Below are 12,342 nucleotides of genomic sequence, written 5' to 3'. Positions count from 1 at the left end.
GCAGCTGAGGGGAGACAGAGAGCACACCCTGGCCAGAGCTGCCCAGCACATCTCCTGGGGCAGAGATTACTAGACTCCCTCCGTCTCTACAGGGCCGGCTGGAAGCGCTCCCCTAGGTGGCTGCCTGTTGCGCCACGACATCAGCTCACAAGTGCACGTGCGCTCACGCGCACACTCGGCTCCCATCTCCACTCACGCAGCACACACCCACGGCGCGTCCCTACACAGAGCCGTGCGCCCCGGCCCCGGCCCCGGACCGCCCGCGCGCCCGCTGCTCACTCTCCTTCTTCATGCCGCTCTCCAGGCACTTGCGCAGGCGGCAGGCCTGACACTGTCGCCGGGTCTTCCGGGTGATCTCGCAGGCGCCCTTCCGGAAGGGGCACCTCAGCCGGGAGTTGCGTTTCATGGCCCTCCTGTGAGAGAACGGGGAGCAGAAGGGAATCTGCACCCGTGCCCGGGCCCTTGGTCTGGGGCTCCTGTCCACACCACCTCCCTCCTTACAGACTCGGGGAGGGGGACGCCAACCTTTGCGTCCCAGCTGGGTCGGGTTTTATGGGAAGGGTGTAGGTGGGCGTCCCTAGAGGTCCAGGACTCGGCTAGAGGGGGCAGGGCCGGGGAGGAGATCTTTTCTGGTCATTACCGCAGGAAATGGGACGCGTGCTTTTCACAGGCTCCTGCAGCTCCTGGGCCACTTTCTGGGACACTTCAGCTCCAGGCCCATCCCCAGCGCCTTCCCCTCTTCCTGAAACCCCTGTCCCCTCCTCTTTCACACCCTTGTTACCGGAAGGTTTCCATGGAGATGGGCCTCTTCCTCGATTTTCCCTCCTTAAAAGAGGGAACCGAGGAAACCTGACCCCAGGACAGTAAGAAACCAGAGAAGCCCCCGCCTTTCCTTGCTCCGCTTCTTGACTGGGTTGCCAGGGAGGAAGGGGTGAACTATGGGGAAGCTTTTCTACCCCGCGGGACAGCGGCTTCCCCATGGCAGAGTGGATTCCCCTCGTTGATCTAAGGGGCAAAGAGGTCCAGCGCCTGGAACAGCAGAGCGTGCAGACGGGACCCACCGGCCTGCACAGAGGCGGTGCGCAGAGACACAATGGGACAGAGGCCTTTTGGAGACGCTGGTGCAACATCTCCTCCTCCCAGCCCAGGAGTCCTGCACAAAAGACACGGTTGGTGCAGCCCTTCCTTTATTTTTCCCATTTCCACAGCTGGATGGAAAGAAAGAAATTATCCCTTGGCTCTGGCTCTGGTCCAGAGTGGGAACTGAGGAAGGCTGCCCCAGGAGCACAGAACAGCCAGGTAGGGCTGCAGAGGTCCCTGAGGGCAGGCCTGGAAGGCTGAGTTAAGCCCGCAGTAACCGGCAAGGTTGAGCTTGGAGGCCTCGGGCCTCGGACCAGTGACCAGCTGAGGGGCATGTTCTTCACAGACGCCATCTCTGCCTTTTGCCTTCCCAACTGGCCTGGGGAAGAAAGCCCTGATGCTACATCAGAGTCCACCCAGAGTGAGTAAAAGATGAAACCGGGGCGCACATTGATTAAAGGTATGCTATGTATCAGATGCTAGGCTAGGTATTTTGCAGTTTTGCAAATTTAGATCTCAAACCCTGTGAAATTCATAATCTCATCTGCCTGGCACAGATGAGGGAGACTGAGGCTTGGAGACAATGGACCCAGCTGTCCTCTGGGTACATGACAAGCTGAAATTTGAATCCAGGTCTGCCTGATACTGGATTTAGCTCTTGCCCACTAAAACATGTTGCCTCTTTCTGGGATTCCCAGAAATAGTACCCAAACAAGGAAGGGAGAGCCGAAGATTCCCACACGCGGAGGCAGGATGCATGGACATTGCATGGGCAGCCTCTTCTGTGCCAGCAGTATCTGGAGCTGGTGCAGACATCTACCCTCTTCCACGCAGCTGTCTGGCATGTGCCCAGCTGAGGAACATATCTGGTGCTCTTTGCTAGTGACTAGTTCAGGCATAGACTGGGCCAAGCTCTATGAGGGGCCTCCTGGGAAAGGTTTGTTTACTCTCAAAGATGGGCCTTTGTTTGCCTCTGCTGAACCTCATGATTCCTGCCTGGGGTGCTGGCACCCACAAGGGGAGCCCGATTGCAATCAGAGCTCTCAGGTGGGATGGCTGAAGAGAAAAATGGAAAGAACCTGAGCTGCCAAACTCACCAACCTGGAGGCCTTCAGGCTTCCTGTTAAGAGAGGTAATGCATTTTCCTTATTGCCAAACCAATTTGCAATGAGTGTCCTGTGACTTGTAGCTGAACCTAGCCTGACACTGCTGATATGTCTCACCCCTGTTATAACTCATGCAATACAAATGTTCATTTCTCCCAGGAACTTGCCCATTTCCATTCAAATAAATGCCCAGCCTCCAGGAAGAATTCTGCAAAGGGCCAAGTCAGGCTGGCTGTCTTAGGAATGCATGAGGGTCCTGCATGTGGCCCTTGAGGTAGGAGCTGCTCCTTGCATACCCTATTCCCTCTGGAGGGTGTACTGGAAGTCCTTCCTCACACATGGAAGGTATAATTTGCAAAACTGCAAAATAGTTCACACATTTCTTCCCTCCCCTCCCTCCCTTCCGCTCAGTCTGCTTCTTTTGCCATGGTCTTAGCCCTGTCCCAAGGGTAGCCTTGCTGAACTGGCTTCGCTCTGTTTCTTCAGCTGGACAACATGAGCTCTTCTGTCCAGGCCTGCCTTGCTATGAGCTGGGACATTTTAGACCATGTTTGTGGTCCTCCCTGTTAGTCTGTTTCTAGGTGACCTTGTTTTGTTAAATTTTTCATTTATGCCATCCTTTACGTAACAACCACTCCAGGAGGCGGATATGAACGCTTGGATTTGGGATTTTCAAATTCCTTATCTTTTATTGAGTCATCTTCTCTTTTATTCAAGACCACATGGAGAAGCCCAGGGATATCTTAATGGAAGGAGACCTTTCCTGGGTAGTACAGGAAGACTAAAAATGAAGGATTCCTCTGGGATATAAATGCCTCCCTTGAGACTCGTACAAGGCCTTTGGGAGGGCCACCAGCCCACACTTTGAACCTGGGGGGGACAGGTCAAGCTGAGGCCTTGAGACGTTACCCAGTGGGTTAGTGGCAGACCCCAGTTAGATGTGACCCAGCTTGTCAGTGGTGGCAGGTGAGTGAAGGCTGATGGGTAACTCACCTGAAAAAGCCCTTGCATCCTTCACATGTCATGACATTGAAGTGATAGCCAGTGGCCTTGTCCCCACATACACGGCAGATTTGGGGACCCCCAACTTCCTCATCTGCCTTGACAGTGGGCTTTCCAGGAACAGACTCTGTGTCCCTCCAGTGTACAAAGTCAGCATGGTTCCAGCTTTCTTTGGGTCTCACCTCCAGGTTTGCTTCTGGGTTTCTTGGACTAGAAGTGAGAAAACCACAGAGAATGAAAAGGCTGGATAGGGATGTGTGGAGGCCTCAGAGGAAACACTCTGTCCCTTACATGCATCACTCACATTTGGGCCTGTGGACTCAGGAGCTGACCTCTCATGGGGAAAAAAGGGGGAGTCGGGGCTGGAATTGTTATAAAGAGAGCAGTAATCATGATGTTTTGTATGCAAAAATAGAGCCCTGGAGTAGAACATATGAATAAGAATGTGGGAGAAAGAAGGGTAAGAGGGGAGGAGGAAATGAGGAGAAAAGAGAGCAGGCTGCCTGGGTTGGATTACAGAGGCCACACCTGAGTGGATTGAGGTTTGGAGGTCACGAGTTGGCCAGAGGTCTGAATGGCGAGCAGCTCTTGGGACAGATTACTGGTTGACGATGATTTCTGGGATTGGGGACATTAAGGGAGGATAGTCCTTCAGGTGGGGCGTGGTCCAAGCTCCCAGAGGGAGCTGGAAAGGCTGGGCAGAAAGAGAGTTTTCAACTAAGTAGCCAAGAAGATGGGGAGAAAGTGGATGCGAGGTGGGCAAGATCACAACACGGGAAGAAAAATGGCCAATGGTCCCAGCAGAGCTGGAGTCTAAGTGGATATTGAAGAACTGCTGCCTATTAATAGAGCTGCTGCTAAGCATGGTGGCTGTTGTCTGTGATCCCAGGGTTTTGCCAGGCTAAGGCAAGAGGAGCGCTTGAGCCCAGGGGTTTGAGACCAGCCTGGGCAACAAAGTGAGATCTTTTCTCTACAAAAAATAAAAAAAACTAGCCAAGATCAATGGCGTGAGCCTATAGTCCCAGCTACTTGGGAAGCTGAGGTGGGAGGATCGCTTGAGCCTGAGGGTTTGAGGCTGCAGTGAGCTAGGATCATGCTGGTGCACTCTAGCCTGGGTGACAAAGTGAGACCTCATCGCTAAAAGAAAGAAAAAAAGAAAAACATCGAGGTGTACTCAAGGATGTCCTCCCCCGATCACTTGTACCTTGAGAGCATAACTTGAATTCTTCTTGGATGTTCAGTAGACGTGGGGGACTGTCCTGTTTACTACTGTACCCCAGAGTCTCTTTAGGTACTGATTGCCAAGGGCAGCAACCACCACATGTGATGATGTTTTTTCTAAAGCCAAAATCAAAATTTCAGTAAAATTCTAACATATAAATTTCTAACATCATTACAGGTGATATCTGACAGTTTCATCTGTAAGAGTAAATAAGGAATTAATCTGTCTCTGACCCTGACCCTTCATTACACTATGAATACAATACATTGACTGGAAACCTGAACTGAACCGGCATAGGGGGAAAATCTGCCCTGATTTTTCAAATCATAATCCTGACCTTATGTAGGCTTGCAGACAAAATGTATACAACCTCAAGCCAAAAAGTTGATTTAAGATTTAAAGTGCTCCTTTTTTTTTTTTTTTTTTTTGAGAGGGAGTCTTGCTCTGTCACTCAGCCACACCCAGCTAATTTTTGTATTTCTACTAGAGACTGGGTTTTACCATGTTGGTCAGGCTGTTCTCAAACTCCTGACCTCAAGTGATCTGTGCGCCTTAGCCTCCCAAAGTGTTGGGATTACAGGCGCGAGCCACTGCTCCCGGCTAGAAATCCTCCATTTTGGAGGAACTCACGTTCCACTTTCTACCTAGGCACAAATAATCGCATATAATTTCAAAGAAATATGAGCAAATATTCAGAAGCCATGATTGAAAAGACTGGCACAGCATGATGAGCAAGAGTCAGCGCAAAAACAACTAGAATTAGACGTGAGAAGATGCCCTGAATTATCAAACACAGAAATGTTTAAGTAAACAGTACAAGAGGTTGAAGACATAAAGAATAAAAGACCTTAAAATTGACCAAGCAGATTTGAAAAATGAATAAAAATTTACTATGAAAATCTAAATAAACAATGACTCCTTAAACCAATAATAACAATATCTTGGGAGTTAGGAAAGGCAAAATACAACTAAAATATGGATGGACACAGTGAAAGTTTTCTAAGGTTCTGTATTGTTGAAGGGAAAAAAGACGGTAAATTTTAGATTGTCATTAGTAAAGTGTGTTTGATGAAATGTCTACAGTTACTGCTAAATGTCTAAAAATTGAATACATAACTTGGAAGCTAATAGAAAGGAAAAAGTGGAAGAAAAAAGTTCAAAAGAAGGCAAGTAGAGAGTTAAGAAACTGAAATGGTGAGACAAATAGAAAACACAAGATGTGTGGTATAAATACCAAATAGGGGGCTGGGCTCGGTGGTTTATGCCTCTAATCCCAGCACTTTGGGAGGCTGGGGTGGGCAGATCACCTGAGGTTAGGAGTTTGAGATCAGCCTGGCCAACATGGTGAAACCTTGTCTCTACTAAAACTACAAAAAATTAACTGGACGTGGTGGCAGGCGCCCATAATCCCAGCTACTCGGGAGGCTGAGACAGGAGAATCGCTTGAACCCGGGAGGCAGAGGTTGCATTGAGCTGAGATTGTGCCATTGCCAAATATGTTGGTAGGTAAATGTAAATATATTAAATGTAATTATATTAAAAGACACTGACAGACTAGATGTGGTGGCTCATGCCTGTTATCCCAGCACTTTGGGAAGCTGAGGAGGGCAGATCGCTTGAGGCCAGGAATTTGAGACCAGCCTGGGCAACATGGAGAAAACCCATCTCTACCAAAAATACAAAAATTAGCTGGATGTGGTGGTGTGTGCCTGTAATCCCAGCTACTTGGGAAGCTGAGGCATGAGAATTGCTTGAACTTGGGAGGCAGAGGTTGCAGTGAGCCGAGATCATGCCACTGCACTTCAGCCTGGTGACACAGCGAGACTCTGTCTCAAAAAAAAAAATAAATAACTAAAAATAAAAGCACACTGAGAAAGATGGTTTCAGCGGATGGCTGCAGCAATCTTAGGTTCAGGATTAGTATTTGGGGGCAGATTTTGTATTAGAGACTAAGGAATGGAACAGACACCAAAATGGAAACTAATGATTATTCAAAATCAGTGTTTCAGGTGCTTTGTAAAAGGTCACTCATTGTCTTAGTTCATTCAGGTTGTCATAACAAAATATCAGAAACTGAGTGGCTATTTATAAAAAAAAAGTTTTTAAATTTATAAACAGAAATTTATCTCTCATGGTTCTGGAGGCTAAGAAGTCCAAGATTAAGGCACTAGGAGATTTAGTGTCTGATGAGAGCCTGCTTCCTGTCATCTAGGGCACCCTCTCCCTGTGTCCTTGTATAGTGCAAGGAGCTAGCCAGCTAGCTTTTGGGGTCTTTGGGGTCTCTAGGGTCTCTCTCTCTCTGAAACAGAAAAAAAAAAGCAACAAAACTCGGCCACCTAGGCTAGAGTACAGTGGTGTGATCTTAGCCCACTGCAGCCTTTACCTCCTGGGCTCAAGCAATCCTCCAACTCAGTCTCCTGGGACCACAGGTGCATGCCACCATACCTAGCTACTTTTTTTTTTTTCATTTTTAATAGAGACAGGGTTTCCCTATATTGCCCAGGCTTGTCTACAACTAACTTCTGGGCTCAAGTGATTGCCTGCCTCAGCCTCCCAAAGTGCTGGGATTACAAGCATGGGCCACCACTTCTGGCCTCTGGGATCTCATTCGTGGTCATGAGGATACCACCCTCATGACCCAGTCACCACCCAAACTCCCCACTTTCCAAAGCCATCACATTGGGGATGAGGATTTTAACATATGAATTTGGGGTGGATCACAAGGTCAGGAGATCAAGACCGTCCTGGCCAACATGGTAAAACTCTGTCTCTACTAAAATACAAAAAACTAACTGGCTTTGGTGGCACATGCCTGTAGTCCCAGCTACTCGGGAGGCTGAGGCAGGAGAATTGCTTGAACCCGGGAGGCAGAGGTTGCAGTGAGCCAAGATCACGCCACTGCACTCCAGCCTGGCAACAGAGCAAGACTGTTTCTCTCTCTCTCTCTCTCTCTCTCTCTCTCTCTCTATATATATATATATATATATATATATATATAGGTTATGAGAGAAAGGTAAATTGAAACCACAAAGAAATAACTTCTACAATACACAAGAATGGCTACAAATCAAAAAGACGTAAGAATCAGTAATAATGTGGAGAAACAGCCCTTATGCACTGCTAGCAGGAATGTAAAATGGTACAGCCACTTAAGAAAACAATCGTTCAATTACCTAAAACGTTAAACATAAATTCACCACAACTCAGCAATTCTACTTCTACATATCCACCCAAGAGAAATGAAAACATATGCCCTACACAAATACTGTACAGAAATGTTCATGGCAGCATTATTTGTAATAGCCCAAAACCTGACCCAAATATCCATCAACTGGTCCATGGATAAATAAAATATGGAATACACTTGGAATACTAATATATAATAAAATACTAATATACAATGAAATTCTATTCAGCAGTTTAAAAGAGTGAAGGATACATGCTACAGCACAGATGAACCTTGAAAACATTATTCTATGTGAAAGAAGTATACCCAAAGACCACATACTGTATAGCTCCACTTATATTAAATGTCCAGGAAAGGCAAATCCATACAGAAAGTAGATTTGTGGTTGCCTGTGGCTGAGAGTGGAATACAGTGGCTGCAAATGAACACAAGGTTTCTTTCTGGAGCATAGAAATGCCCTAAAATTAGATTTTGATGAAGCTACACAACTCTAAATACACTAAAAATTATTAAATTGTTCACTTAAATGATTAGACTTTATGATACATAAGCTATATCTCAATAATGCTATTTTTAAAAATAATCAACTGGACATTCCAGAAATTAATAGTACAATATCTGAAATTAAGAACTCAGTGGATGTTTTAACAACAGATTGAATCAGCAACAGACAGTGATAGTGCATTCAAAATTAGGTCAACAGAAAATATATAAGCCAAAGCACAGAAACAAACAAAAAAAGAGCATTAAGAAAAGAACAGGGCATAAGAGACACACAAGACTTGGTGAAATAGTCTAGTATGCTATGGACACAAGACTGGGACAGAAGCAATCTGGGAAAACACACTTGCCAAAAAGTTTTTGAAACTAATGAAAGAAGAATTAAAAACATACAGACCTACCCACACACCTACCCACACATTGTAAAATTGCTGGAAATCGATGACAAGAAAACTAATCTTAGAAATACCCCCTCAAAAAAACCACAAACAAATAAAAATAAGATTAATGGTTGACTTTTCAGTTGAAATTGTAAAACAGAAAAGACAATGGATTGATATCTTTATTGCTATCCAATAATTTGACAAACAATATAATTATCCTTCTATTTAAAAAGCGAAATAAAGACATTTTCAGACCAAGACTGAAGAATTTGTTGCCAGCAGATAATTTGTTGCATTATAAGTAATTCCAAAGAAAGTTATCCTGGGAAAAGCAAGTAGATTTCAGAGGGAAGCATGGGACTTTGGGAAGGAATGTGGAGAACAAAAAAGGGTAAATATGTGGGTGCATATAAAACAATATTGAAGGTTTAAAACTACAATAATAATGTCCTTTATGTGATATCTTTTAGAGATATGTATGCATGTATCTGTGTCTGCAGATTTGTATATATAGAGAATAAAATAGTGATAATTTGGGGGTGGAATTATTTTTATTTTCTCCTCTATAACTGTCTATATTTCCTCAGTTTTCCCTTTTCCCTTTAGGGTGAGAGTCTGATGGCTGAAAGCCTGGAGGCTGACATCCCAGAGCACCACCTAAACAGCTTGAAGAAGGAAGTGTGCCGGCAGTGCTGTGACACCTCCTGCCCTGCCCAGTGAGCTCTCCCATAAGCAGGTGCTTCCTGCTGCTTCCTCACGATGCCATTTCCTTTCTGTGAAATGCTGATTTTCAGTACAAGATTCCCTGTGTTTGTTTGGGGGTAGTGGAGGAGCATTTGGGGCTTCATAAGATTGAGAAGGGGACACACACACACAGTCTTTGTGCAATTACTTCATTTGCTAAGGGGCCCCAAATCCCCTATTAAAGGGGGAAGGGAGGTCATCCATGAATGACACACACATAAACATGAGAATGCCTGATTGTGACCAAACCGGACCCAGCTGGCCCACAGCCTCCTGGAGGTCAGAGGACTTTGTTTTTTGCTCCCTGGAGCTGGAGATGTAGTGGGCATTGTCTTGTTGTCATAGTCAGGAAGCCAAATCCTAGCCCTTGCCACTGATGTTGAATTAATTCGCTTTACTCTCTAACTTCTCTGGTGATTGGTGTCCCTACAATAAAATGGAAGCTAATAAGAGAGGCTGACATGGCCTTGGGCATGAAGAGGAAGAGGAGAGTCACTGCTGCTGCGGGTGTTACCATAGACAGATCTGGCAGGGCAAGAAGTGAGAGGAGAGGAAGTGGGGAGGAACCGGAAAGGCAGACACCACTCAGATCCGGCCCAGGGGAAGCCCCAGGAGCTGAGCCCAAGTCCTCCAGAGAAGACAAGTTTGAATGTGGAGAGAAAGAGACAGACAAGATTGGTGCAACTGGGGGTAACAATGGAGGGGAATTGGAAAGAAAAGGTGTGAAGTTTCTGCTACAGAAGGAGCAAGTCTCCCAGGAGTATGTAGAGAAGCAAGGAATAGGGTTGGGAGGGAGGGGAAAAGGGGAGAGCAGCACAAGGCTTGAGAGAGCTCAGGGCTGGACAATGGCGCAAGGAAGGGATGCGATGCAGCCTTGAAGGATTAGAACTAGACAGAGCCTGCTGTGTAGGCCTTGACCAGCGGAGGACAGTGGGTTACAAGGAGGCTCAACGCAGGGACTCTTGCAAGAGTCCCCTGTCTTGGGGCTGGGAAAGGAGTCAGGGAGAAATTTCAGGTTGTGTCAGGCTGAATGAGATCCTGCTTGAGTCCCAGGGACCTGGGGTTTTCTGATCAACAGGGGATTAAGCCGTGAGATGAGGCACACTTGGTGTGAGTGTTTAAATGATTTGAGATGATTCAGTGGTACAGGGTAGATCATGACTACAAACTAGAAAAAACATCACAGAGTCGAACGATTATGCATGTTCCTCCCTCTGCAGGAGAAACACAAGGAAGGGAAGGAGTACAGGGAGGAGCTGGGAGGAGACCTTTGGAATCAAATATTTAGAGACTGTGCATGAGAACATGGGTGAGTTCTCATGTATCTGAGGCTGCAGATACATCTGGGGCCAACAGTCCAGGAATTGGAATTGCGTACAGACATGGGAAGGGCAAGAAAGAATGAAATGATCAGTAGAAGGTGCAAAACACTGCCTGTTAGGTTGGGAAGTTTAGTAGCCATGGAGGGCAAAGGAAAAAATCCCGCTAGAGCAGGAAAAGCAAAATACTGGAAAAGGAGAAAAGCCCTTCTCAGGGCATGGTGGAATATAGTTTGAGAAACATGGAGAGAGGGAAAACTAAGGCAGTGAGAATGGGGAATTGTAGTTTAGAAAGAATCAAGAAGCAACGTGAAAGAAATTCAAGCAAAAGAATAAAACCTGGCCTTGACTATTTCTGGGCACAGGTGATGGCAGGGAGGAGGCAGCATTAAGGGATGAGGAAGGCTGATTAAGGAGAGGCCCCGAGAAACCTCAGGTGATGGGCATGTTTCTTAAGAGAGTAGGAGGTAAGAAGAGGGCTGCTGGCCATGCAGAGGCTAGGGACGAGTCACAGGGAAAGGCAGACACACTGTAATGCTGTGTTGTAAACAAGGGAGTCAGGGCTGACTGGCTGAGCAGAGCAGGAGACTGATGGCGTTCACAGTACGATGCCTCAGAGCCCTTTTAGCTCCTTCTCCTGCCCAGCCATCTTCCCGTCCCCTCGCAGGCACACAAAGTTTATCCTTACTGAGGCATCCCTTACAGTCTGGTCTGCCTACATTGAACTTTGCCCTGCTAAGGGATCTCCAGGGTTTCAGGCCGGGGCATCGCTGTCTGGGACACAGCTAGTCTTCGCTTCTGCACTTGCCCATCTCCCTTACTGGCGTCTGCACTGATCAACCCCAGCCAAGAGTGGACTCCTCAGCTAGTGGCACTTGGAAGAGAAATTTCATCTCTTGTTCAGGTTAGTCAATGGGTGAGTAGAAGTGTTCTTAGCTTATGTGGGTTCTGAGGCTTACACAATTTGGGCAGCGCTATTTTATTTTACTTTATTTTATTTTATTATTTTTTGAGATGGAGTTTTGATCTTGTCACCCCGGCTGGAGTGCAGTGCTGCGACCTCAGCTTACTGCAACCTCTGCCTCCCAGGTTCAAGCGATTTTCCTGCCTCGGCCTCCCAAGTAGCTGGGACTACAAGACATGGGCCACTATACCCGATTAATGTTGTATTTTTAGTAGAGACAGGGTTTCACCATGTTGACCAGGCTAATCTTGAATGCTTGACCTCAGGTGATCCACCAGCTTTGGCCTCCTAAAGTGCTGGGATTATAGGTGTGAACCATGATGCCTGGACTCGGCAGTCCTATTTAAGTAAAAAGAATATAGGCCAGGTGTAGGGGCTCATGCCTCTAATGTCAGCACTTTGGGAGGCTGAGGTAGAAGGATCAATTGCAAGCAGGAGTAAGAGACCAGCCGGAACAATACAGCAAGACCCTATCTCTTAAAAAAAAAAAAAAAAAAAAAAAAAAAAAAAAAAAAAAAAATAAAAAAAAAAAAAAAAAAAAAAAAAAAAAAAAAGCTGAGTGAGTCACTCACGCCTATAATCTCAGCACTTTGAGAGGCCACAGTAGGAGGATCATTTGAGCCCAGGAGTTCAAGACCAGCCTGGGTAACACGATGAGACCCCATCTCTACAAAAAAAATTTAAAAATTAGCCAAGTGTGGTAGCACATACCTGTGGTCCCAGCTACTCAGGAGGCTGAGGTGAGAAGATTAAGTGAGCCCAGGAAGCAGGGGCTGCAGTAAGTCATATTCACACCACTCCAGTCTGGGCAACAGAGTGAGGCTCTGTCTCAAA

General features: G+C 46.4%; 1 protein-coding gene across 2 annotated transcripts in view; it reads right to left on the bottom strand.

Annotated features, from left to right (window-relative positions):
- Positions 1 to 12,342, bottom strand: part of NR1I2 (nuclear receptor subfamily 1 group I member 2) — a 31,456-nt gene that overhangs the window by 7,902 nt on the left and 11,212 nt on the right. For both annotated transcript variants that reach the window (XM_017513512.2, XM_017513513.2), the window contains exons 2-3: positions 3,180 to 3,398; positions 280 to 413 (exon numbers count right to left, since the gene is read on the bottom strand). In XM_017513512.2, coding sequence (XP_017369001.1) covers positions 280 to 413; positions 3,180 to 3,211 — 166 coding nt within the window. In that variant the 5' untranslated portion in view covers positions 3,212 to 3,398. The remainder of the gene's footprint in view (positions 1 to 279; positions 414 to 3,179; positions 3,399 to 12,342) is intronic.

The sequence above is a fragment of the Cebus imitator genome, unplaced genomic scaffold, assembly GCF_001604975.1.
Source record: "Cebus imitator isolate Cc_AM_T3 unplaced genomic scaffold, Cebus_imitator-1.0 Scaffold494, whole genome shotgun sequence".
In the NCBI taxonomy this organism is placed as follows: Eukaryota; Metazoa; Chordata; class Mammalia; order Primates; family Cebidae; genus Cebus; species Cebus imitator.
The sequence above is the reverse complement of the archived record's forward strand: the minus strand, read 5'-3'. Positions and strand labels throughout refer to the sequence as shown.